The sequence below is a fragment of the Rattus norvegicus genome, chromosome 7, assembly GCF_021556685.1.
Source record: "Rattus norvegicus strain SHRSP/BbbUtx chromosome 7, alternate assembly SHRSP_T2T, whole genome shotgun sequence".
Lineage (NCBI taxonomy): Eukaryota > Metazoa > Chordata > Mammalia > Rodentia > Muridae > Rattus > Rattus norvegicus.
In genome coordinates, this window is record NC_141540.1 from 124,079,397 (window position 1) to 124,104,772 (window position 25,376).

Below are 25,376 nucleotides of genomic sequence, written 5' to 3' on the forward strand. Positions count from 1 at the left end.
CTTGGGCAAATCATTGACCCCTGAGTTTCTAAAACCTGTCTATTTTTCTAGTAACTCCAGCCTGCCACACAGCTGCAGGTCAGAGTAGTTTTAGAGCACCTTGGACAGGTGGCTCAGTCTACAGCTGTAGTCTTACTGTGGTGGTTCAAGATATATCCCCAGTTCCCGGCTTGCCAGCTGTGAGATCTGCCTCTGCTTTCTCCCACTTTGTGTTTTCTCTGTGCTGCTTGGAGCAAGAAGAGGCAGAAGCTGGTACCCGCCCACCCAGAGCAACGGGTGGCCTGCTGGTGGGGCTCAAGTACTGCTCAGAAACCCGCAGGGCAGAGGAGGATCACCACACAGAGGCTAAAGGACAAAGACTCAGGCTCTGCCTCTGCTCAGCAAAGTGTCACTGCAGGAATGCCAGAGAAGCTTTACTAGTGCTTGAAGACAGCAGCAGCAGCAGCAGCAGTCCATTCATCTGGACTGGTCAGGACTACCACGCTGGCTTTATCTCCTTAGCTGATCCCAATGGGAGGGGAGGCGAGATCCTTGGAGGCTGTCTGTGCGTAGGACCAGCTGGGACCTGCATTGATCACATTACACCCAGATCATCTACTTGAGAAAACACAACAGAGGCACACAGGTATGGGGAAAACTATGGGAAGAGTGGCTGCTGGTCTTGTTCTGCTAGATCAGGGGAGAGAGGGTGGCACCAGGGATGCCCTCTACAGGGATGCCCAAGATGCCTCAAGTCCCCAGCCTCTGATGGCAGGAACTGAGACATGGCCCTGAGAAGGGATCCGATGTACAGTTTCAAAGCGGGCACACCCCCAGGGAGACAGGTCTATTGGCTGTGTGAACATGAGGGTGGATGCAAGGCAAGGGGGCTGCCAAATACACAGATCAACTGTTTATTGAGTTTTGTTGTTGTTGTTCTAAAATACTATACATTTAAAGGAGTTTCCAAACATTAAGTTCTTGACAGCGTTTGGTCATTCTGTAGCTTAGGAACAAGGATTTCTGCTGGTAAGTTCTCATGACACAGCCACAGCAAAACAGCGCTCGTGCCAAACACTGAAGAAACACAAGTTGTGATGTGCACCATTGCACACTGTCCGAGCTAACAAAATAAAAGTCCTCTTTGTGCCCATCCCTGGGGCTCATAACAGTCCCACTGCACCTGAGGACAGGGCAATTGGAGGAACACGTGTGTGTGTGTGTGTGTGTGTGTGTGTGTGTGTGTGTGTGTGTGTGTGTGTGTGTGTGTTTCGGGGGGGGGGGAGTTGAACCCCTCCAACTCTCCAGTGAGTGACACAGGGACTGTGAAGCCTGTGACTACTACAAAATCCTAGGAGCTTTTCCAGTGCTGTCACAAAGCTTGGGCCCTGACCAGTGGAATCAGTCTCCCCAGTATCTCCACTCTGAGGTTAGAGCCACATCTTAACTGGGTGGGGCTGTTAGCCAGCCATGCCTGGACTTCAATGTCGTGGGCTTCAAGCAGTTGGCAGGATCTGCTATCAGAAGCCACCAGCTCTCATTCAGCAGAGGGTGAACTCTAGAGACTCTCAGTATCAAATAATATATACAGACATACAGGAGACACGACGGTCTAATGTAAAGCACCTCAGTCTACAGAGGCAGCTGTTGTGAAAAGTTAGTCTTCTCACTGTTAACTTTCCAAATCACTAATAAAACTGTTAATCTGCAAAAACTGAAGCATGGATAGAGTGAAAATACTTTCTAAATATGGAAGTGTTGGGGACATTGCACAGGTTACTCCTGCAACTGGCACTTGCCAGTGAACCCCTGCTGTAGCAACCCCAATCTGGACACAGCACAGAGAAATGAAGACAGCTCACGTGGAGAAGAACATCTCAGATCAGTGTAGGCCATAATTTAACTGACTGGAAGAGCATATAAAAAAGTATAACTGTACATTGCCTTTAAATTAAAACCTCAAACTCTTTACTCAGAAATGGCACGTAAGAAATGTTCACTGAACTTGCAGGTAGGGCCTCATCAGAGAAAATAATCAATGGAACCAGAATCAGTATGATCCGTCATTGACTCAGGAGAGAGAAGGGCAAGAAGGTGCAGATCCATGATAGAGAGCTGGAGGGTGGGAGGGACCTGGCTCGCTGTTGGACCGTATCTTCCTGTGCCCAGATCTGCCCAGATGTGCTTGGAAAGGGGCCAAGTGTGCAGTGAGATCACCAGCTCATCTGCCTTCACAGCACACCAGGAAGCCAAGGACAGCAGAGCCATCGTCTTTTGCAGGGGGAGTGGATGCCTACATGGCTGCTGGGGCACTAGAGGTGTCACTGCCCAGGTCAAGGCTAACGGAGCTCCTGAACTGCCCGTGTCCATCTCTCCGCCAGCCTGCCCATGGACTGTCACTGGATAGCCTCGACATAGTTGGCTGGGTATAGGCCAACCTGGCCACTGTCTAAACGTCCCTTGCACCAACCCTGTTCATCTTCATCCTCTATCTTGGTCAGCTCATCCCCTGCAAAACAAAAAGAGAGTGGCCTTAATGATAGTGTGGGCAACACTGACCATAGAAAGTCATCTGTACATACAATACCATGTGATATAAAACATGCCTGTAGGGGTTGGGGATTTAGCTCAGTGGTAGAGCGCTTGCCTAGGAAGCGCAAGGCCCTGGGTTCGGTCCCCAGCTCCGAAAAAGAGAACCAAAAAAAAAAAAAAAAAAAAAAAAAAAACAAAACAAAAAAAACCCATGCCTGTAGAAGGAGCCACAGAAGGTCTCCAGGGCAGAGGGATAGGCATCCTCTTGCAGGTAAGGCAAGACCCTGGATATTTCACTACTAATTTGCATTGAAAGTTTCTGACACAGAGGCCACTATGATCTGAAGATGGCAGCTCTCAGAGTGACCCTGGAGCAAGCAGCAGTCCAGGTTAGAACCATTCCAGGTTCAGCCTTGCGCCTATCCGGTATGTCCCAGGCTGCCTTGCTTGGCAACATGCCCCATGTTTTCATTCTGTGTGGTGGCTCAAGGTATCTTTGGGGCTTTGAGGTTTTGCTTCCTGAGCCACCACTGGCCTGGCAGAGACCTGGGCACACAGGATCTGCTCCCTAGACCCTTCCATCTGCAGACAAGGGGACCACCGAATGCTAACCCACAAGGATGCAGAGCATCTGAGTGTGCTGTGTTATCATGGCACAGGAGCTCACTCTGTAGGCAGTAAGGGAAAGGGCCCCGTGAAAACTGCCTTGGTTCACAGTGAGGACAGAGGGTGGGTCTAAAAAGATGAACACATCGAAGTCTGCAGCACTGAAGAGGTAGATCAGTAGGCACATGAGATACCCAAGCTACACAGCCAGGAGGGAGGACAGAGTTCAGGACCAGTGATGACACTCTGACTAGCCCCCAAAGCCTTTATAAATCATTACTGTTCTTATAATCTTGCTTTTAGTGACAGGCTAAACTGTAAGCATGGCTTCTTCTGAGAAGCTTATGCCTAGGAAAGCAGAGACAATGAACTAACACTGAGGTAGGTAACCCAGAAATATTTCAGCTACATGGCTTGGTGGGTGCGATATTGACTATTGTGTGAGACAGGTTAGTGGGTAAACATGAGAACACAGCGATCTTAATATAACTAACAGCACATGAGATGCCTACAAAGTCAGAGGTCGCACCATCAGCCGGTGACTAACAGCCAACTGACAGTGAAGGTAAATGGCTTATAAGGCACAAGTCAGGGATGGAAGGAAATGGCTTTCAACAGGCCCTACACACACTAGAACAGCACATTATCATCTTCCTGGTTGGGATAGGATCAGGATATGCAAAGATCGGGCAGGGAAAGGTACTGTAGTGAAGACCCTCATGTGAAACTAGCAAGAACTTGACTTCAAAAACAAGACCAGTCCTGCAGCAGGCCGGATATCCGCCTCTATTCCCAGGAGGGTATTTGGGGAGGTTACCTACCAGCCTTGAAGCTCAGCTCATCGTGTTCTTGTCCCTCATAGTCATAGAGGGCTCGAACTCGCACTTCTGTTCCTGAGGTAGTGTCCTCGTCAAACGGGTTAGAGTCCCCATTGGCATCCGTGGAGGAGAAAGGGTTGTTAGACTCATCATCAGACCAGTCAGCGGGGTAATTCTGAGTCTTCTCATAGCTGCTGACACTGCAACAGAGGATGACACGAGGCTCTTAGCACAGCACTGACAGAGAATGGGTCCCCACCCAGAGTTCCTGCCCCGCAGGCAGGTGCAGCCAGGCCTTCATGCCATCCACACTCATCCTGAGTCTCAAGAGAAGCTGGAGGCTGTAAATATCCCAGAGCAGTGCCTGCAGGTGGAGCTTTACCCCTTCAGCAGGTCCCCTGGTTTCTACTGCCTGCCTGTCTTCCTGTAGTGGTGTTGCTCAGGCCTTAAAGGGTTAACACGGGACAGAGAAAAAGCAACCAAGAGTGTTAGCTGTGCCCTCCCAGAGAGGTGAGGTGGAGAGGCCTGACCCTGTCCCAGCAGGTCTGGAATGTGCCCAGGTCCTGCAGGACCCATGCACTGCTGAAGTGCTGAGGGGTGAGACCCCAAGAGACCCCTGGATAGAGAGAAGAGACACAGAAAGCAAGGTGGAAGCCAGAGGGAAGTGTGTGTTCACCAACTTTTTGGCCTTAATGTCCTCCTTCTCACTGACGCTGCTGCCCGTGTCGTCCTCGTCCTCGAAGGGGTTGTAGCTGGACTGTAACTGCGTGGACTGGGCGGGGTTGCTCGGGACACTAAGGTTGCTATGGGGAGAAAGAGAGCTTTCAGGGATCACAGCTTGGGGCCCACTAAAGGCCCTGGTGAGGAAGACAGTGACAGTATCTCTGGAGTCACAGCAGCTCCCCATTTGATGAGAAAAGGATGCTGATTGAAGGTTATTTTAGTCAGACAGGTGGCTAATTGCCGATGAGTCAATATACCCTGATCAACTGTAAGTTAACTGTCCACCACGCATGCACAAGTACTTCCTGTTTCAGGGTTTCTCTAGTCCCTGTCCCCTCATTTCCACATACGGCTTAGCCGTGGGACAGATGGATGGGAAGCAGCAGCAACAGGAAGACTATCTATGAAGCAGGTACTCCCAGCTCTGTGGTGACCCTTCTAACTACCAAGTAGGTCCCTGGCCAGCTCCCTGGTGCTGGAGTTTCCACAGCTAGGACTAAGGTTTGCTGCATGGAAGTGTCCTCTAGAGTTCTGGGGTCAAATCATTCTTGTAACTTTGTCAATTTCTTCCCAGCGCAGTGTGTTAACTAGAGCATCACTGGGCACTAGGGAGAGGGATGAGGGGCTACAGGGTGTAGAACACTAAATAGGGAGCCACCACAAGAAGAACATATAGAAAGAGTCATCCAAGGCCAGCAGTACTCAATCTGTGGGTCACGACACCTTTGGAGGTGTGTCAAATGATCCTTTCACAGGGGTTGCTTAAGACTATCAGAAAACATAGATATTTTCATTACAATTCATAGAAGTAGCAAATTTCATGGTTGGGGTCATCACACCATGAGGTATGGTGGATGGATTACTGAATCAGGAAGGTTGAGGACCACTGGGCTCTCTCAGCAACAACTGTCACTTACCTACATAAGTGGCCAGGGCTTTGGTCAGCAGCATCCTTAAACTGAGAAACTACCACTCCAGAGCCAAGCATGTGAGGATGGGGAAACCCCTCAGATGCTAGAGTGACCCTGACTGGCTGTCCATGTATAAGCAGTGTGCTTTACACTAGCAGACTCTTTGCCCTACTAGGCTCCCTGCTCTAGCTGGCTTTGGAGGGTCTTGGTGCTGGGCACTGAACTGGTACATTCTGTCTAGCCCACAGGACCTCCAGAGTCCCAGTTCCTTCCTGCCAATTCCTAGGCTTAAGCACACCAGGAGGACCTCTTGGTTCTGAGGTTGAAGACTCAACACAGCTTTCTGCAGAGCCTCCAAGCACAGTAGCTGAGCTTTGTGTGTGACTGGGGAGCCAAAGATGGTATGGGCTTAGTGTCTGGGCCATAAGCATGTCACTAGAACCTGAGCTAAGGTGACCATTATCTAAGCACAGAGGCCTCTAGCCAAGTCCTACAGTATACACTTTCCAGAATGTTCTAATGACCACAGTTGGTACTCGTTCTATACACAAGCCTTTTTAGACAATGAAGACAAGGGGGTGCTCTGTTCAGAGTGCTGGACCTGAACCCAAGGCCTTGACTTGCCAGGCAAATGATCTGCTGCTGAATTACACTCCAAGCTTACTTAGAAATAACCAACTCTAAGGGGGACATCTGACCACCCCCACTGTTCTGCATCTGTTAGCACGTGTACGCAGAAGTCCCAAAGGGGTGCTCCCACTGATATGTCTCTATCTGCTGTGTCCACCAGGGCTGCCCCATGGGAATGAACACAAGCAGCTAACACCAGCACCGCCCTTGCCAGGACAGGCACAGTGTGCAGAAGGCTCCTTTTCTGGATCTCTCAGGAGCTCCAGCATGAGCACAGAGAGAATAGAGATGGGCTCTACTCAGAGCTCAGGGCGTTGCCAGAACATCTGGCAATCATCCACAGGCCCAAGATGGTGGCATCCCAGGACCTGCAGATGTCCTCATGTCTGAGAAGACAGTCAGTTTAGACTGAAGCTGTGACTGAAGCTCACCTGCTAGGCTTGTTCTGTCCAGACTGGTCACCTGTCTGGTTGATTCCTGTTAGGGTGACACCATCAGCAGCCTTCTTCTTCTCTCTTCGGCTGAGAGTTCGATTCAGATCTGCAGACCACTCCTGGGCAAGGGGCCACCAGAAGGAAACGGGAAGTTCAGTTCTGGGGAACCACAGTGGTCCAAAACAGCTGCTCAGCCAGTGGAGACCCACCCCGTGCAATTGCAACATTCAGTCTTATGGCGCCTGCTCTCTCGTTTCCCAGCAAACCTCAAGCTGCCTCTCAGGTCTAAAGGTTATGACAGTTGGCACCCATATAATCATAGGGCCCTGACATAAACATCAGACTTGTTGGTGACAACAGAACTAGGTCTGAGGGTATATAGTTTTGGGGTAGTGTTTGTCTAACATACATAAGGTTCTATCCTCAGCAACATACACACCACACATATATGCCCTCAGAAACACTGCATCATGGCCGATGATGCTTACTGTCTTTATTACAGTGCTGGAGAGCCTTCTAATCCCATCCCTTGCTCATCATGGCTCGTAGGCTCTATCCTCCCTGTGTCAGCATGGGGTCCTGTGGTCTGGAGCCAGTCCTGTGGGGAGCCTGGCTGAGGTCCAAGGCTTAGTTAGACCTTGAGGACTAAAGACTTTCTCCATTTATGCTCTGAACTCTAAGTCACAATGTTAACAGCTATCTGAAGGAACCTGAGCAAATCTGCTACATAGGAAACTGAACCCAGGCCTGAAAATAAAAGCAGAGGCTAGGTGGCTATCTCATAGTAGAGGAGGTCTCCAAAAGGCTCCCCCTGATATGTCATGTCAGTATTTTTTTGGGTTTTTTGTTTGTTTGTTTGTTTGTTTGTGTTTTTTGTTTTTGTTTTTGAGACAGGGTATCTCTGTGGTGTTCCTGGCTATACTGGAACTCACTCTGTAGACTAGGCAGACCTTGAGCTCAGAGATCGGCCTGCCTCTGCCTCTGCTTCCCAAGTGCTAGGATTAAAGGCATGCCCCACTACTACAGGGCTTGTAGTACCACTTTTAATCAGAGTAACATGCTGGCAATTGTCAAGAACAGAAGGTTTACATCCTGTTGTAGGTCGCCCTAGTGCTGTTTGTACTTTGATGTTAATTCCACTTCCTCAAGAGGGGCTGCACCCTTTGGGGCTGGAGAGGTGGCTCAGTGGTTAAGAGCACTGGCTGCTCTTCCAGAGGTCCTGAGTTCAAATCCCAGCAACCACATGGTGGCTCCAGGCCATCTGTAATGGAATCTGATGCCGCCTTCTGGTGTGTATACAATAAATGAATTATTAAAAAAAAAAAAAAAAAGAGGGGCTGTACCAATGAGGAGTGGATCATGTACATACTCAGTGACTTCATGTGAACCATCTCCCCATTTTAACTGGTCAAATAAAGGCTAGAGCCCGTGATTGGGCAGTGGAAGGGAAAGATGGGACTGGAGGTTTTAGAGTGGGAAGAGAGCAAGGAGAGAGGCAGACCAGTTGACAGAGGAAAATGGAGGAAAAGGAGGTGGAAGGAAGATAAAAGAGAACCATGTGGCCTGGAGAAGCTGTAAGTACCAAGGGACCTCATAGCTGGGGAATAGAGCAGTGTCGTGGTGAATCTGCCCAGTCTAGACGTGCGGTTTATAACTATAATTAACTGAGTTGTGTGTTCTTTGCATGGGCTAATTGGGGTTCGAGATTTACTCCAACAACGTCCCCAAAGAATTTCTGTTTTTCCAACAAGAATTTCTACCAACAGTTGAAATATATAGTTGGAAAGGTGCTAGGTTTTAATTTTCCAGAACGATACCATGAGTTATCCTTAATGAGTCTACTTTACCTCCCAGCTCCATGTATCAAACACGTCTAACTATAATCGGTAAGATGGCTAAGCAGGTGAAAGCACTCGCCCTGAGAGGGAGACAGGCTGAGGGCAAGCCCAGACCCATGTAAAGACGGAAGGACGATCAGCTCCACAAAGGTGTCTTCTGACTCCACCCTCCTCTCCTCTCCCCTCATCCCCTATACACACAGATTAAACTTAAACCCAAGGTCCCTTAGTGCACAGCTTTGCCCCTCTTACCAAACATCAGGGCCACAAGTCATCTTAGATTTGCACCTAACCTAGCTTTTGATTTGTCAGATAAAAAAATAGAGGCCAAGAAAAACTGAGGTCTCTACGCAGTCTTGGGCCACAGCCCTGAGCCAAGTCATCTTGTCTGTTACTGACCGTGCTGATGGAGATAAGTGGGCTAAGAACCCAGGGGAACCTCGAGGTCCCCATGTGACCTCTAAGTGTAAATGTGACTCTTGGGGATCGAGGGGACCAGGAATGTTGAACGGAAGGACTAATGTCAGCCTCTCCACCACAGAATTGGGGGCCAGTACAGGCAGGGGACTGAGTGGGCTGACTACATGTAGCAGGAAGCTTGGTGATCCTTGAGTTAATCATAAAAAAGGAACTTACTTCATCCTTGTGGCATGAAAAGTGAAAACAGCTTCATTAGAGAAAGTCAGACACAACCTGGTAACAGCTAACAATGTGAACACAGGGAACACAGGAGGGCTGCTTCCTAGCCAGGGGCCCTCTGAGAAGCCCACAGACTCCGTGTCTTCCTAGAGGGAGAGCCCTGGCCAGTCTTTTCCACAGTTCCCCTTGTTGGGATAGCAGGCACTCTGAGGGAAGCAGCAAAGAATCATGCACATGGGAGTCCTGGGCCACACTAGGGTACCATGCAGACTGGAAGCTGAAGCCAAGCCATGCCTAAGGCAGTACACTCAGGATACTTCTTCCCAGTGTGCTGTGCCAGGGAAGAGCCACTCCCTCTATGGCCCCTTCCACTAGGAAAGGCCCTGGACCACAATGTCTCCTGGGGCCCCACCTGTTCTGCAGCCCCCTGATGGGTGTATGCAGGGGATGCTCAGCACAGCTCCCGCCATTTAGAGAAATCATGAATTTCCAGAAAACAGAAGTGTGGAGGTGAGGACTGATGCGGGTGTTAAGGGCTGAGGAACTTGTGGGGAGCCCAGGTCTACGTGATTACTGAGCGTAGATCAGCTTATGCCCCGCAGTAACTCTAGGGAGCTATTCAGATTTTAACATGGAAAAACTAAGCCACATAAGAGATACCTGCTGGCTGGAGTCCCACCAACGCTACTGTGTAAGGACAGATGCAGCCAGGCTCTGGATACGTCAGGCCAGAAAAGCTACAGGGCCATGCTGGAGGCATCTGTCTGGCTTGGAGGACTCCTCAGCAGTTAGAGGGTAGGGGCTCCCAACACATCAGTGAATGAGGACAGAGTACCCTTCCTTCAGGGAATAGGGCTGGTGGTACTTCAGGCCACTACCTTCTACACCACAGTCAGGGAACTGGGTGAGCCTGGTGATCAAACCCTAGCCTCAAGGTACCAAGGCCCTTAGATTTATAGCATAAAGACACTGCACAGCCCAAAAAATTGAACAGGCATACTCATTTGAGCCGAAATTCATTAGACTTACAGCCTAAGGCAGGGAAAAGCACACTGAAAATGGTTAAGAAAAGCAGCTCACTGATACCGGCCCCACCTGGGGCCCAATACAAGGCCTGGAGATACCAGTGGGATACCCCTGTATGGTGGGATAAACACGAGTTGTTTGTTTTGTCTGTGACAAGAGGGAGTGCCACTGGTAAGTGACAGTATCCGAAGGAGTTTAGATACAGTGACTGGGACACTAGACACTTGTCAGGACGATTGCATACACAAAGCCCAGAGTGAGAACATTTATAGCTCAAGTAGAGGGGGGGTCTCCGTTCCCAATTACAGGTGAGCAGAGTTGTAGGCACACAACCTCCTTACCTCAAACTGTGGCCAGTTCATAGCCATGCCTGGCCCATGGTTAGCTCGGAACCACCTCAGGTCCTCCACAGCATCAGCTGCTTTGATGCTCTGCTCCAGCTCCCGGTAAATGCCTTTGTAGCTAAATCGGAGATAGAATGACAACTCTATAAAAGACAGGGACAGCTACCACTCCTCAAACCAAAGCAGGCCTTGTAGCCTGCACAAGTCTGTTTCCCACACACAGATGAGGAAGGCCACTTCCTGACCATCACATGTACAGATGCAGACACCATCCTCTAGAACCTGGGACCCACCCTCAAACCAGGTGGCACACTGACACTTGCCCTGCATCATCAGAGATCATGCTGTGCTGTGTGGGTAGAGCTGTGCAGTCTCGTGGAATCTGGTCGTGTTGAGGAAGAAGCCATTAGAGCAGAATGTCAATGTGCCCCCTCCATTTGTCTTAGGAGCTGGAGGTTTTCCTCCCCGTGTGAAGGACAGTATGGTGGGAGGAGGGCAGAAGTACAAGACCCAGCCCAGCCTCTCAGGGACAAGAACATGGGTCTTGGCTGGACCTGGTATCTCACTTAGTAGCTCTATAGGTGTCTCTTCTTTTGAGCCTCAGTTTCCTTCTCTGCTGTGTGGACATAATACCTCTGTTTAAGGAAGGAACTGTTTCTCCAAATCCAACAGCTGAAGGCCTAGCCTGAGGATGTGAGCTTTGCTGAAAGCAGCCTTTTAGAGGAGAACAACTTAAAACAGGTTCACCAGAGTGGCTCAATGCAGCAGGTTGAACTCTAATGGATATAAATGTAGCATTTCCTTATACTGCAGGAAAAATCTGCTCTAGATACTCGAGAATGGATGGCCAGAGGACTGGAGAGAAGTGGTCAGATGTCCAGGAAGCTAAGGACTCTGGCAGACCCCACAAGCTGGGAGAGGCAGGAAGAACCTGTCTGGAGCCTTCAGGGGGGGGTGTGGCCACACCTTGGTTTATGACTTCTGTCTTCTAGAACTGAGTGATGAGCTTCCCTTGTTGTCTGACACCCAGATTCTGTTATAACAACCCTCTTGGTGACTACATGTGTCATCCTCCCCAAAGGTGGCTCAGATCAGAGATGAGCTGTACTGATTCTGGCCTTAGCCACAGGCCAAGTACAAGCAGAGTGGAAGGTGCTTCAGACACAGAAGAGCAGGACACGGTCCCAACCTCGTCCCTCTCCTCTAACAGCTGTACAGCAGCTCAGTGTCCTCATCAGCCTGATGGGGACAACGCTGTCTACTCTCCAGGCTGTCACAGAGGTGAAATGAATGACAACAGAGCAGCCACACAATGACTGCTTTCCATCGTTTTAAAGAGACAACTGACATGGCGTTTTCCACTGACAGCAAGCTTTGACCTGATGTTCATTTCTCAAGGGCTCTCCCAGATGGATGTAGGAAGTGGATTTCTATCTCTGTCCCCAGTCATCTGGGTCTCCTGATGTAGGCACACCGTATCACAAGTCAAAAGGAAGTGCCTCACTGTTCTGGTCTCCCCAGGGCCTTCAGCCACCAAGATGTCAAGGTCAAGCTGGCAGCAGAGATGAGAAGGCCTCATCTTCATGAGGCATCTACAAGGGACTGGGGCAGAAGACATGAGGCCTGGGCAGTGCTGCAGCAGCCCAGATGGATTTCTAGAGTGCTGGGTCTGGTCGGGCCTGTCTGTGGCACCAGAAGAGACAATGCCAGACCCATTTGTAGCTGACAGCATCAAGTCTGCCATGCCTGCCCTACGCAGACTGCCTTCCATGGAGGTGTTGTATGCTGCCTCTTCAAGCCCATCTCTGAATATCTGGAAATGGTGTGAAAAGCCCTGCCACCCCAAGGCAGCAGAGCATTACCCTAGTGTTGTCACAGCAGCCCTTGTCACTGACACTGCTAGGCTTTGGTCAAGGGAACTTACCTAGCCACATTGGACAGGTCCAAGTGCTTCTGAACCTCCAGCAGAACCTCTCGGAAGAAGCGCAGGCGCTTCTCTTCAAACTGCTGGCACTGCTCGAACACCTGCTCCATGTTCTCCATGTACTGCGGTGTAGTCTGGTCAAGCTCCTTCAGGGCCTTCTCATACTTGTCCTTGGTCTGTGTTGAAATTGTCACAGACAGAGGGTTGTTTCCTTCTCACGTTTGTTTACTCCATAATGCCATATGGCTTCCCCCCAACTCCCCACAGGTAGATGGAGGTGAAAGTTACCCCAGTACTCAGAAGGGGTACTGTTTGGCTTATAAGGGCTCTAACCTCATTAAATTCACACCTGGATGGATTATTAAAAGGCAGGGCCCAGTTTGAGGAAGTAAGCCTCAGAGATTGTGTCTCAGGTGGATCTACCCTGTCTTTGAACCGGTCCTTCCAGTGCTGTCTCTGCCTTTTCTATGGCAGCTCCTACTTGCACGGTGCTCTGACTTAATGCTCCCACTGTCACTGTACTCTAACTTGATCCCCCCCACCCCACTGTCATGGTGCTCTAACTTGAGCATCTGGAACAACAGAGCCCAGGCAGCCTTTCCTCACGCCTCTGAAACTGAACTAAGATAGACTGTTCCTATCTAAGCTGTTCTCAGGTATTCGACAGAGTAAGAACAGACTATCTGAGTGCCCTGAGAATTAAAGATAGCATTATGGGTCTGTCTGAAACTACTTTTAATTCTATATACATGAACACATGCATACACAGATACACTCTTCCAGGGAAGGTACCCTGGCCACTAGAACAATTTCTCTGTCTTTTCACACTGGGGCGCCAAATGCACCCATGTAACCCAGGACCCAGGTTTAGAGGCCCTTTCTGTATTTTCTACAGAAACATCTCTGTGAGCCTTTCCTGGCCCATTAGAAACAGTTTCCACTCACATTCTGGGACCTCTTCCTGTTTTTTGAACCCCTTTCTCTTAGTAACTGGTTTCTTCTTCTGAAGGTAAGAGATGGCCCAGCTGGGTCCCCCATGAGAAAAGGAAAGGTCACTGATGCAAGAACAGAGCTCCACAGAATTTATTACACCCTACCAACTTTAGCACCATCCCATGCCCCAACATGGAAGCCCTGGGTGGGAACCCTGGACCACAGACCCCCAGCGCTGAGGAACAGGAGCCTTCAAGCCACAAAGCCTTCGTGGAGTCTTTGGAGAACCACAGATCCACTCTTACTGGATCCCCCACTTTTGCTTGGCTATACTGAGGCTGTATCCTGCCCCAGAATCAACCAGGGACTGAGCAGAGTCATCACTATTCAGAAAACCCCAATGTAGATGTCGGAAGTCCCTGGTGGCTTATCGAGATGCTGTGCACCTGATGCGACCGACCCTCCTCTCATGGCCTAGCCAGGAAGACATCTGTGAGCAACAGCTGCTGCTAGCTGCTTCTCTTCTCCACCATTCTAGGGCCTGAGATCACTGGCTGACCACCCAGGAAGGGAAAGTTCCAAAAGGGAAGCCACCACTATAAACATCTGCCTCCCTGTGACACTTTAGGTCAGACCTCACACTCTCGGTCTGTTCTGCAGAAGCACCATCTAGTAGTATCTGTTGTGAGTGGTGAAAAAACAAGGCTCCCCCCTCTCCTTCCTTCATGCACAGACACAGACAGACAGACACACCATGGGTGGGCTTTATCTTTCTTCCAAGCACCTTCCTGGGCAGCAGACTCCTATGGTCCTAGCAATGTCTTTAAGTGTTTCCAAGGCCCTATGTTTCTTGAACTCAAGTACCCACTCCTATCTAGCATGGAGGTCCAGATCCCTCATCTGAAGCTGTTTTCAAAGTTCCCCCAGTTCCTGACCCCAACTGGGTTGGGGTTACTGTAGCCATAGCCTTATGGAGATGGCATTCCCCTTGCCAGGTACGGTGGAGAAAAAATGGTAGTGCAAGGTGCAGACTCGGGGGTCAGAATCACTGCTCTTACACTACAGAGCAGCATGTGACTTATCCTTGATGACCTTGGCTCCTTATTCATAAAGTAGGGATGCCACCACACAATCCAAAGGGATTCAGGGCCTTATCTGAAGCCTTGCAAGGGTGTCAATCAAGTAGGTGCCCATCAGCTCAGCACGTGCACCTGCCAGCCTTAAGGGCTGTTGGGACCCAGCCTGCTGTGACCTCACTCTGTCTGCTCCTGCAGACTCAGGCTGGCCAGATCATAGGCAGGGAGGTTGGCCCTGGGCCATCGCTTATAGAGCAGTGGTAAAAGGGAGCAGAGAAGCCCAGACCCCAGCAACTTCTAAAGGACAAGATGCCAATTAGTGTTTCATCCCTGTGATTCTGGGACCACCCTATACTAGCAGGACACAGCAGATTACGAAGTGTTCTGACAACACCATGTTCATGTCACCTTCTCACCAACCCACGGAGGTAGCCTGCCTCACAGCAGAAGCAGAAGGGCTCCCAGGACAAGTGACACAGTCAACATGGCCAATCAAGTCTGTGATTCACCTTTAGAACGTCCTGCTTGCACTTTTCTATCTTGTCTTGCAATTTCTTCAGCTGCTCAGGGTTGAGGGATGGATCTGCTTTGCTGTTGGCTTCCCGGGAGACGGCCAGCTTCTCCTCTTTGCACGCTGTGTGGTGTGCTTTCTTTGCCGCATCCACCTACGGAGAGTGCTTTCTCAGTGAAGCCGTCTGCAAGGTGGGACCTCCAGACATTACACAGGCTGGGAACAGGGATGTCTGGGCTTCATCCCAGGGACAACTGGCAGGACTCTAAATATTTATCCACACATGGTTCTAGGCACTGAGGACACAGGACAGAGATCACTTAATTTGTGGATTGGAATCAGGTGGCCAAACGTAGGTGTGATTAATGTTGGAGCACATTAGAGGGGCTGTGTGTCATGGAGGAAAATCAAGCTGAGATATAATGGCATCAGCAGAAGCACAGGGACAGAATTCTAGAGAGGACGACAGGGAAAAGACCCCTGAGATTGCTCGGAGCGAAAGAAGTGTAAATACTTAAGGAAAAAGCATGGCAGGACAGCCAAGACTAGGACACTCCAAAAAGCCAAAACCAAAACCAAATCAAATAGAAACCCCACAAACCTTGAAGGGTGTAATGCAGGCAGACCTCTGAGTCTGAAGCCAGCCAGGTCTGCATATTACAGGACAGCCAGGGCTGTAAACAGAGAAGCCCTGTCTCCCTGTCTCAAACAAATAAACAGTGAGACTGGGGTAGGGTGGGAAGAGTGGGGACGTGGGGACAGGGGGGCAGGGGGACTCTCACATGAATAAAAGGCTTACAGTGGGCTGGCAGGGATTAAGTCATAATTCCCAAGGACATTTCTGACAAAGCATCATGATACATGTCTAAACTGATCTCAAATGTCAAGAACTTAGATCAAGGGTTCTCTACCTTCCAAATGCTGAGACCTTTTAATATAGTTCCTCAAGTTGTGGTGACCCACAACCACAAAATTATTTTCGATGCTACTTCTTAACTATAATTTTGCTACTGTTATGAACTGCAATGTAAATATCTGTTTTCCAAAGGTCATAGGTGACCCCTATGAAAAGGTTAATCCCACCCCAAAGGGGTCACAACCCACAGGTTGAGAAACCCTGGTTTAGATAATCCCAGCTCAGCCCAGTATCAGCAACGGTGCCTGGCTCCCTGGGTCTAACAGCTACTTTACACACACTCTCTCTCCTTCTCCCCATGCCCCGATTCCTGCCTTTCCTCCCTCAGAGGCAATATGCATACTTAACAGTGACCGCCTTATCTGACCTCAAGCCATTGATTTCCTTCTAGGAGAAAGAGAAGTGTGCAGTAATGGACACATGGAGGGAAGACAGTTTCATTTATGAAGGCTCAGGGCAGGCAGAGTGAAAGGAGAAGTGGTTAAAGCAAGACTAGAGAGAAGGAAAGCAGAGGTGGAGTTTGCTGTGGAGAACTCTTTGGAAAGCACAGCTCCTGGGAGAGGTGGGTGGGACAGCACTCCAGTGAGAGGTGGAGGTCATGCCATACACAGGGTGAAGTGAATGTGCTGAGGCCAGAATGGCTGATGGCTTCCACCAGTCAGCCAAGGCCACATGGGACTTAATGAGTTTGATGGGTGCTTTTGAAGCAGTGGGGGGATCTGTGTTGGATGCTAATTTGGGAGAAAAATCCACATAAGGAAAAAGACAATTTTTGAACTAATCCTCTGGAAGAGCAATCAGTGCTCTTAACCACTGAGCCATCTCTCCAGCCTGAACTAATCCTTTATATTAGTCCAAAGGTCTCCATCTCTGGCACAGACAATTCCCCAAGCGGCAGAGAAAGATGTTATTGGATGACAGCTTGGACTTGGAGCTTTGCTATGATGGGCTGATATGGATTAAATTTAAAGGAAGCAAATAAAGCAGGGTGTTGGGCCCAGGGATGATGGCCTGTTCTCTACCAGCTTTGTTCTCCTGTGCCAAGGCAAGTCCTGCAAGCATGGGAAGGGAGTCCTGCCCGTGGAGTAGCCACCCAGAGAGAGAAACAAGGGTGAATAAGAGGGCTGAGGGAGGGAAGCACCTCTTTCAGCTTCTTGGCCCAGGGCTTCTGGGCCTTCCGAAAGCCATCCTCTGCTTCCTTGGTCTCCTTGAAGCCTCCCATCATCTGCTTGTGAAAGGCTTCCTTCTGCCAGTTCTTGATCTTCTCAAAGTCTTCGTTCATCAGTGATGCCTTCACTTCCAGGTGTAGCTCGCTCACTCTCTCTGCCTCAGACATGACAGCCATCCAGGCCTTCTCCACGGTCCCATACTGTGGTCCTGACAAGGAGAAAAGCTACCTGAATCTCTGCTAGCAGCAGGGGTTCCTGTGACCCCACAGCTGTCTACCTGGAGGCAGCCCAGGCTGCAGACAATTGTTTTTCTAAAGCTTCTGGGTTCCTGTGTGTGTGCACATGCATGTGGGTGTCCATGTACATGTGTGCAATGTGTTCATGTGAGAGCATGTATACCTGATATGCATATTTTACCTACACATGTATGAACGAGTGTACACGTGGTGTGCATACACATTTTCTGTGGAAGCCATGGCTCATGTTAATCTTCCTTAATCACCTCTCTGTTTTTCGAGACAGATCACAGGAAACCTGAAGCTCATGGATTCAGCTATACAGATTGGCTAGCAATTGCCCAGGATCCTCTAGTTTGTTTCACAGAACCAACCAGGTTACGGGGTTGCAGTGCTGTACTTGGTTTTTCAAAGAGATTTTTTTTTTTAATTTTTATTTTATTATTTTTTTGTTTTATTTATTTTTTCTTTCTTTTTTTTCGGAGCTGGGGACCGAACCCAGGGCCTTGCGCTTGCTAGGCAAGCGCTCTACCACTGAGCTAAATCCCCAACCCCTTAATTTTTATTTTAAACATATGTTTGAGAGAGATAAAGAGAGAGAGAGAGAGTGTGAGTGTGTGTGTGTGTGTATGTGTGTGTGTGTGTGAGTCTGTGTGTATATATGCACACTGTGTGCATATTTGGAGTCCAGGAAGGTAGAAGAGGATATTGGGCCCCCTGGAATTACAGGTGGTTTTGAGCTGCCCTGTGCTGGTAACAAACTCAGACCTCTGAAAGGCACCCAGTGCCCTTAAGCACTGAGCAGCCTCCTTAGTCTTGTGCCTGACTTCTAGGCAGTAAGTTAGAGTTGGTGCTCAGGCTATTTGCATGGTAAATGCTTGCCCAACTAAGCCAGCTTCCCTGCTCCCTCAGAATCTTTCAAACAATCCTTCCTGCATTGTTGATCTCAATTTGTTAAAGATGGTCAGAAAAGGGAGAACTCTCTGAAGTGCACAGCCCACCTCTCAACCAAGAATTTTCTTGCTCCAGTGACAGTCTATGACTGTGAGTGATCTCTCTCAAGATAAACTTAACCTTTGTTCACGTCCATGAGCCATGGCCCAGAGAAGAGTGTCAATGGAGACAGGACAGAGAACATTTTGTAGTCCTAGAGATTAGGGAAGACCCAAAGAGCCAATTTTCTGCTGGCCTCAAGCCCCATTCCTCTCTGTCATGACTCAGAACAAAGACTGCTAGGCACCATGAGTATTCAGTCACTCAGCTGTTTTTTACCTGGTTCACTTTTGACTTTGTTCTTCCCCCTCCTATCCAGATCCCTTATCCAAAGAGACAGTCCTGATTAAAAGTTTTCTTCCCAAGCCTTAGGGAACTAGAACTAGAAGGGAATGAACTGACAGTGCCCCACACATTCAGACCTCCATGTGAGCCTGGGCAGTTTCTCCTCTCTTCCCTCTTGTTGAAAAGACTTCCTTTCTGCTGAGAAAATGGTCATCCTACAGGCCTCCTCTTGTGGATGACAAGGGGGCGCTGCAACAGGAGATCAGGTATCTGTGCAACTGGCGGTTTGGATCAAGGAAAGGGGACAGAAGCTCATGCAGCCTGTGCTTTACTAGGTGATAGGCATTGTGCTGCCTTCCTCCACACAAAAAAACCCACAAAACACAAAATCCCACCACCACCACCACCACCACCAACACCACCACCACCAACAACAACAACAAAACCAAACCGCAGCCCCAGGAGCTGCAAGATGCACTCCTGGCCCACTGTGAATAATTCATCAGGGTCCCTGGCAAGTGGGCAGCTGGTACCATGCCTTACTTACCCTTCTCTACAAGCTGTCTCCAGCGTCGGGCCCACTCAGTGAGCTGCTGTGCATATGCCTTCTCGATACGTGCCCGCTCGTGCAAACAGTTCATGAGGTCACCACACAGGCGGTGGCCATCATCAATCCGCTTCACAGTCCGTTTGTAGTTCCCGACCTGTGAGACAGAGCTATGCTGAGAGGTGGGCACTCAGCATGGACGTCCACTAGTTAGACCCTCTAGCATGGCTAGCCTACCTGTTCCTGCTACATAAGCCTGTGGAGTTTTAGCCTAGGGTTTATCCCTTCTCCCCAGACCATGTTGCCAGACAAGCACTCCCCCCACCCCCATTTTATTACCAATAGAAATATGTAAGTCACTAAACTGAAGCTTCTGAGTATAAAACTCCAGGTCAGATCCTATGGCAGAAACCAATTAGCAGGTCAGGGAAGGAGGCAGATTAGGGAGAGCAGGGCTGAGGGAACGAGGCTGGCAGGTCTTCTGGCAGACAGAGGAGGGATAGTTTCCATGAGCAGGTAACATGTTACTAAATCCTCCCTTCTCAATTTAGGGATTATCACTTCCCAGTGAGTAGCAGAGATACTTTCCCCCTACTGAGTGCCTACGATGTGCCAGGCACCTTCATAGGTGTTTCACACTTTGCCTGATCCCTAAGTGGCAGCAACTATCCCCACTTCACAAACGAGGAACCTGAGGCATAGAGTAACTGAGAACTGCAGTCACACTGGCTGGCTGGAGCTTACGCAGTTTTAAATACTTTTAGGACAGCCTAGATGGCAAAGCTCAGATTCTAGCCTTTGTCAGGGGCACGTTTTGGCTATTCTTTTTCACATACAAAGGGAGAAGCAAGATTATCTAAATTAGAAATAAATATATTTTTACACTGTGTGTAGTATATACACATGCGTGTGCACATAGGCAGGGAAGCCAGAAGTCAATGACAAACATCTTCTTTAACCATTCTACTTGTGTGTGCGCTCCCACTTTATTTTAGAGACAAGGTCTTAAGGAACTTGAAGCTCACTCATGGATTTAGCTGTACTAGCTGGCCACCAAACCCAGAAACTCTCCTGTCTCCACCCCTCAGCACTGAGGCCCAGGCATGTGCCATCACATTTGGCCGCCTCTGTGGATGCTGAAGATCTGAGCTTTGGCCACCATGCTTGCATGCCAGTATTTCACCAACTGAACGACCTCTTCAGTTGGTTTCACCCTTCAAGCTGTTGCCTTGGAAGGGTATCAGTGCTAACAGGGCAGGGCTCACGGAAAACAGCACAGAAAAAGGACTGCATATAGTCTTATTAATTTCCAACCAGTATCTTCCAAACTCTTTTTTTTTTTTTTCCTTTTTTTCGAAGCTGGGGACCGAACCCAGGGCCTTGCGCTTGCTAGGCAAGTGCTCTACCACTGAGCTAAATCCCCAACCCCTATCTTCCAAACTCTTAACCACTCTTGGGCTTTCTAACACTCTTTGTCACTGACTGTCCAGTAGATGGGCAGCCCTGTCTGCAGTGCTATGGCACTTCCGAATCTCTCTTCTCCAGTGCTTAGTTAGCTAAGGGAGGAGGTGGGGTGCCAGAGATGACCTGCAAGAGGGAGAAAGGGAACACCTGCAAAAGGACAGACACGCAGGTACTGCGTGCAGGTGCCAGAGGAGCAAGAGATGGTGGCTACAATAACTAGAGGGGAAGGCTACTCCTGATCCAGAGCTCTAGGAGGCTGAGGTAACGACCTTCTGCAGGACCCAAATCCTAGTTAATAGGAAAGACCCCCAGAAGGCAGACAACCTAGGAAACCAGAGGCCCGGCATGATTTTGGCCTGTTTACTAAAGAATGGACCGTGAACTGCACTGTTAATTAATGCCCTTCACAGAGTCCGCAAGCCGGGCAAAGCCTGACTCATCTCCTCCTCAGCAAGCCTGGCAGTTCAGCGCGCATCAGTGTATACGGCTGAAGCTGAGCTCTGACTTAATACCTCAGCTTTTCCCTTCCCTTAACACAGAAAGAAAAACAAACACAAAAGTAAAACAATCCCCACAACACATACTCACTCCTCTTAGAATGGGGCTTTGAAATTTACAGAAGAAGAAGAAATAAAACATCAGTACCACTGGGTTGGTGACAAGAGGAACTGACTATACTGAGAATTATGGAATTTTGGCTTCTTTAAAAAACAAATATTGGGCTGGAGAGATGGCTCAGCAGATAAGAGCACTGGCTACTATTCCAGAGGTCCTGAGTTCAATTTCCACAACCATATAGTGGCTCACAACTATCTGTAATGGAATCTGATGCCCTCTTCTGCTGTGTCTGAAGAGAGAGACAGTGTACTCATACATAAAATAAATAAATCTTAAAACAGAAATATTTTAAGAATATGTATTCATCTTAATTGTAGGGATATGGGTTGCTTTGCAGCAGCTATGATTTGCTTTGTGCTCTAGCAGTGTTGTGGCTTTGCCAGCTGCAGACACATTTTCTGCTGCTGTGTGATGTCTGGAATTCTGGGAACTTTCAGAGTATAAAATGCTAGGGCCCTGAGAGGCAGGGTGGGTGGCGGCAGTTGCTACGGGGGATTGCCTACAGTTTGTTAGTACTTGTGCTCAAAGAAGAAAGAAATTAGAGTCACATCTCTCCTCTCTACTCCCCTCCTCCTTTTTCTATCCTATCTAGCCATGGGATGCGTGCGTGCGTGCGTGCGTGCGAGAGAGAGAGAGAGAGAGAGAGAGAGAGAGAGAGAGAGAGAGAGAGAGACAGACAGACAGACAGACAGACAGGATATAAAGGGTGGGAAAAAGAAGAACCCACAAAAATAGCTATGGTCAGCTCCAACAGAGTCAACCTGACTGAGTCTCCACGGTAACGTGGAACTGCACACACTATTCATTTGTCACAGTAGTGCTCACCTGGAGATGACAATCCAGATGCTTTTCTTAGCATCTGGAAACCTGCTCAACCCTTCAAAGAGTATAAAGCCTAGAGGAAAAGATTTCAGGAAAGGAAAGAACATCTGCAAATAAGCCACAAATTATACAGCCCAACAGCACACACAGCAACTGCGGCCACACTCATATAAGAACTGTTGAAACATGAAGGGTAGCCGCCTAGTCCCCAGTGCAAGAAGGCTGCCTCAGCAAGCAGACATTTAAGGTTGTTACAGGTGGGTCTGGAGGTGGCAGAAAACTCTGAACTGGTCCTGGGATTGCTTCTGGGGACAGGTGGTCAATATAGACAGGCATAGAAGAAAGAGGAGACAACATGTAACACGTTCTACCTCAAGTAAATTACCCAAATATAGCCAAGGGCTCAGGGAGCGCCTGTGGCCTTGTGGGAAGGGAACCAAGCGGAAACCACTGTCATACTCATGTTCCCACCTGAGCTGCCTTGGTCCGGGGGCACTAAGGAAAACTCCCACTGCCCTCCCCAGGGGAAGCCTCAGTGTCACAAGGAACCCGAACAAACAGTACTTCCTGAGATTACAGAGAGGCTCAGCTATCTCAAGGCTAATCTGGAAATGAGAGGCGTAGAAGCACTCTTGCAGGCAGTAGCCTAGATCTGTGGCCCACACTACCCTGTGCTCCTCTCGGCAGGCAAGCTGCACGATACACAAAGCACCAAAGGCCTAGAGCACGTGGACCACTGTCTCTGCCCATTCTTCTTCTAGGTCTTCTGCAGCAGGCTTCTAATGAAAACATGAACAGCAAAAAGACTAGTGATCAGAGAGCACAGAAGCCAGACACTCTGCAAGTTAGGCTGGGACTCTTTAAATAGCATTCCACATGTTAAAGCTGCATGAATACACACCTGCTATCTCACCAAAAACTAAAGACTTCTGTTCAGAAACAGACATCCTGAACAACTGTACAGCATAAACACCGTCTCCTAAAATCAACAGGGGGTGTGGGAGAGACAGATCAGTTGTCAGGAGCTCTTTCCACAAGACCAAGTTCCTATGCACATATGCACCAAGTTCCCAGCACCTACGTCAGGTGGCTCACAACTGACTAGATCCAGCTCTAGGAGGATCCCCTTTGGCTTCTGGGGCACCTATACTAAAGAAAGCATACACACACACACACACACACACACACACACACACACACACACACTCACACTCTCACACTCTCACACTCTGTCTCTCTCTGTCTCTGTCTCTCTCCGTCTCTCTGTCTCTGTCTCTGTGTCTGTCTGTCTGTCTGTCTCTCTCTCTGTCTGTCTGTCTCTCTCTCTCTGTCTCTCTGTCTCTCTCTCTCTCTCTCTCTGAAAATCTGCAAGGGCCTTAATTTTAAAATCTACCAAGTCCTAACCACCATGGTGAGAAAGACAGAGCTACTGCAAGGGTAGATGGGAAAAGGAACAGGAAGACACAATGGCGCACTCAGGGAGCTCTTTACACCATAGGCTAGCACACTGCAGAGAGGGAAATCTCAAGGGCAGAGTAGGGCAGGGCAAAGGTTCTTACCAGATAAAGTAGCAAAAGAGGTACAACCAGGACGTACTGAAGTCATTAGGCACCCGTACACCTGAACCTTTGGTCCACCCAGCAATTTGGTTTCAGGCTAATAGCCTCATGTCCCAGGCAGACAGGAGACTATTCACTGAGGATAACATGGGATGGGTGGCACAGTAACAGACTGAAAGGCAGATGTGTGGGTCAGAGTAGCCTCACCACAAACTAGAGACTATTTATATAAATTGCAAATGATTGCACATGAAGCAGGGACAAACAACTTTGGAAACACGACAATAAAATCTGGACTACTGCAGGGAGGAGGTAAACGGGCAGGAATGGGGAGGAGAGAGGTGCAGAGTGGGACCTGCACTGCCTGGCCCATAGTACCTTGCTTGAGAAATGGTTCAGCCAGGCTTCCCCATGGGCGCCTCCAAGGCCACTCACACTCTGGTGAGTCCACTTGCCAGCGCTTGCATCACCTGCACCCCTTGGCTGCCGGAACTGAGTCCTCCAACCTGAGTCCTGACAAATGTTCCTGCAAGGGGTCACATGTGCCCTTGCAAGCAGAGAGCCCATAGCCACAGATTCTCAGAGTCACCTCAGGCACATGGGTCTTGGTCCTTAGCTGAACTAAACTCTCTGAGCCACAAGTGTCACATATCCTATCACTTGACTTGCGTCACAATAATATTTGTGTTTTGCCAGGCAGGGAGTGACAGTCCCATTGTGACACACCATCCCATGTACTCTTACTGGGTGGGAATATTAGTGTTCCCATCTTATGAAGAGTTATGACCAATCAGGACCATTCAGGTAGAGACAGCCTACATGCATGGCCCTCTCTGAGTCCATCAGGGAGAATTAAGGGCTGCAGAGCAGGGCCAGTCCTTACCCCTGTTTCTACTGTATCCCAATGTAGCTTTATCCCAGGAACTCCAGATCTGTATGCTAAGACAACTTGACACGTTACCCTCATAATGAAGGCTCAAGAACCACATCTGCCCTCTCTCATCCCTGAAAGAGGAAAGCATCTGTCAGCAGAAGGCTGGCAACATCCTTCCTGGAAAGTCCAAGCTTTGGAACTCAAGTGTCTGACCCAATACTGATATAAAGGATGCCTCCAAGCTGTAGCACCTTTCCTGCTGGCTTGGAAGACACAAGGAATGATGGATGGGCTTGGGGGGTGGGAGGGACTTAATTACAGCTCTGCAGGTCTTGACCATACTGAATAAAAGGCCTTCAACTTTGTGTTCAAGCCCCTCTGTTCTCTTGGCCCTCTCTTCCACCATATTCCACAGAGGAACGTCACAGATCTGGCTCTGCCCCAAAGCATGTGATATAGACAGGTCTCTGCATTTCTGACTCTGGAGGGTGGGGTGAACACAGAGAATCTATGCACCCTGTGTCCCAGAGGTTCATACTGCGGGCTGGGCTCCTCCCATCAGCTGCATGACAGGGATCTAAGTTCTTTTCTGGCTATTTCTTCATCTTGTCTACTCAGGCAAGGAGAGAGAAGCAGCTTAGGTGACCTCCAGAGGCCCTGCCTGCATGGTTCTGGAATCTTGAAATGAGCTGTGTCTGCCTCCGACACTAGCCAGCCAGCTCCAAATAGAGCGTGATGCATTCCTAATTCTCAGCATCGGATGTTCTGGCAACCCCTTCTTGCCACCCACAAATATTTAATAAACATCCGTGGTGTGCCAAGGGCTGTAAGGCAGAGTGGTGTCATAGTGAATAAAACATCACTACTGTAGTCTGATGGGATTTTATGGCCAGATGAGTAACTTCACAGTTCTGGAAAGGAACACTTCTTGGGTGCCCAGAGCTGGCCTGGAGACATGAGGTAAGAGTG

General features: G+C 49.2%; 1 protein-coding gene across 29 annotated transcripts in view; it reads right to left on the reverse strand.

The window, feature by feature from the left end:
• Nucleotides 1-877: 877 nt before the first annotated feature.
• Nucleotides 878-25,376, reverse strand: part of Pacsin2 (protein kinase C and casein kinase substrate in neurons 2) — a 93,229-nt gene continuing 68,730 nt past the window's right edge. For 12 of the 29 annotated variants that reach the window (NM_001439875.1, NM_001439874.1, NM_001439882.1 and 9 more), the window contains 9 exon segments: nt 878-2,488; nt 3,939-4,135; nt 4,616-4,738; nt 6,631-6,752; nt 10,478-10,598; nt 12,405-12,580; nt 14,923-15,078; nt 16,982-17,217; nt 19,071-19,227. In NM_001439875.1, the coding sequence (NP_001426804.1) occupies nt 2,376-2,488; nt 3,939-4,135; nt 4,616-4,738; nt 6,631-6,752; nt 10,478-10,598; nt 12,405-12,580; nt 14,923-15,078; nt 16,982-17,217; nt 19,071-19,164 (1,338 nt within the window). In that variant the 5' untranslated portion in view covers nt 19,165-19,227 and the 3' untranslated portion in view covers nt 878-2,375. 29 annotated transcript variants of the gene reach the window in all.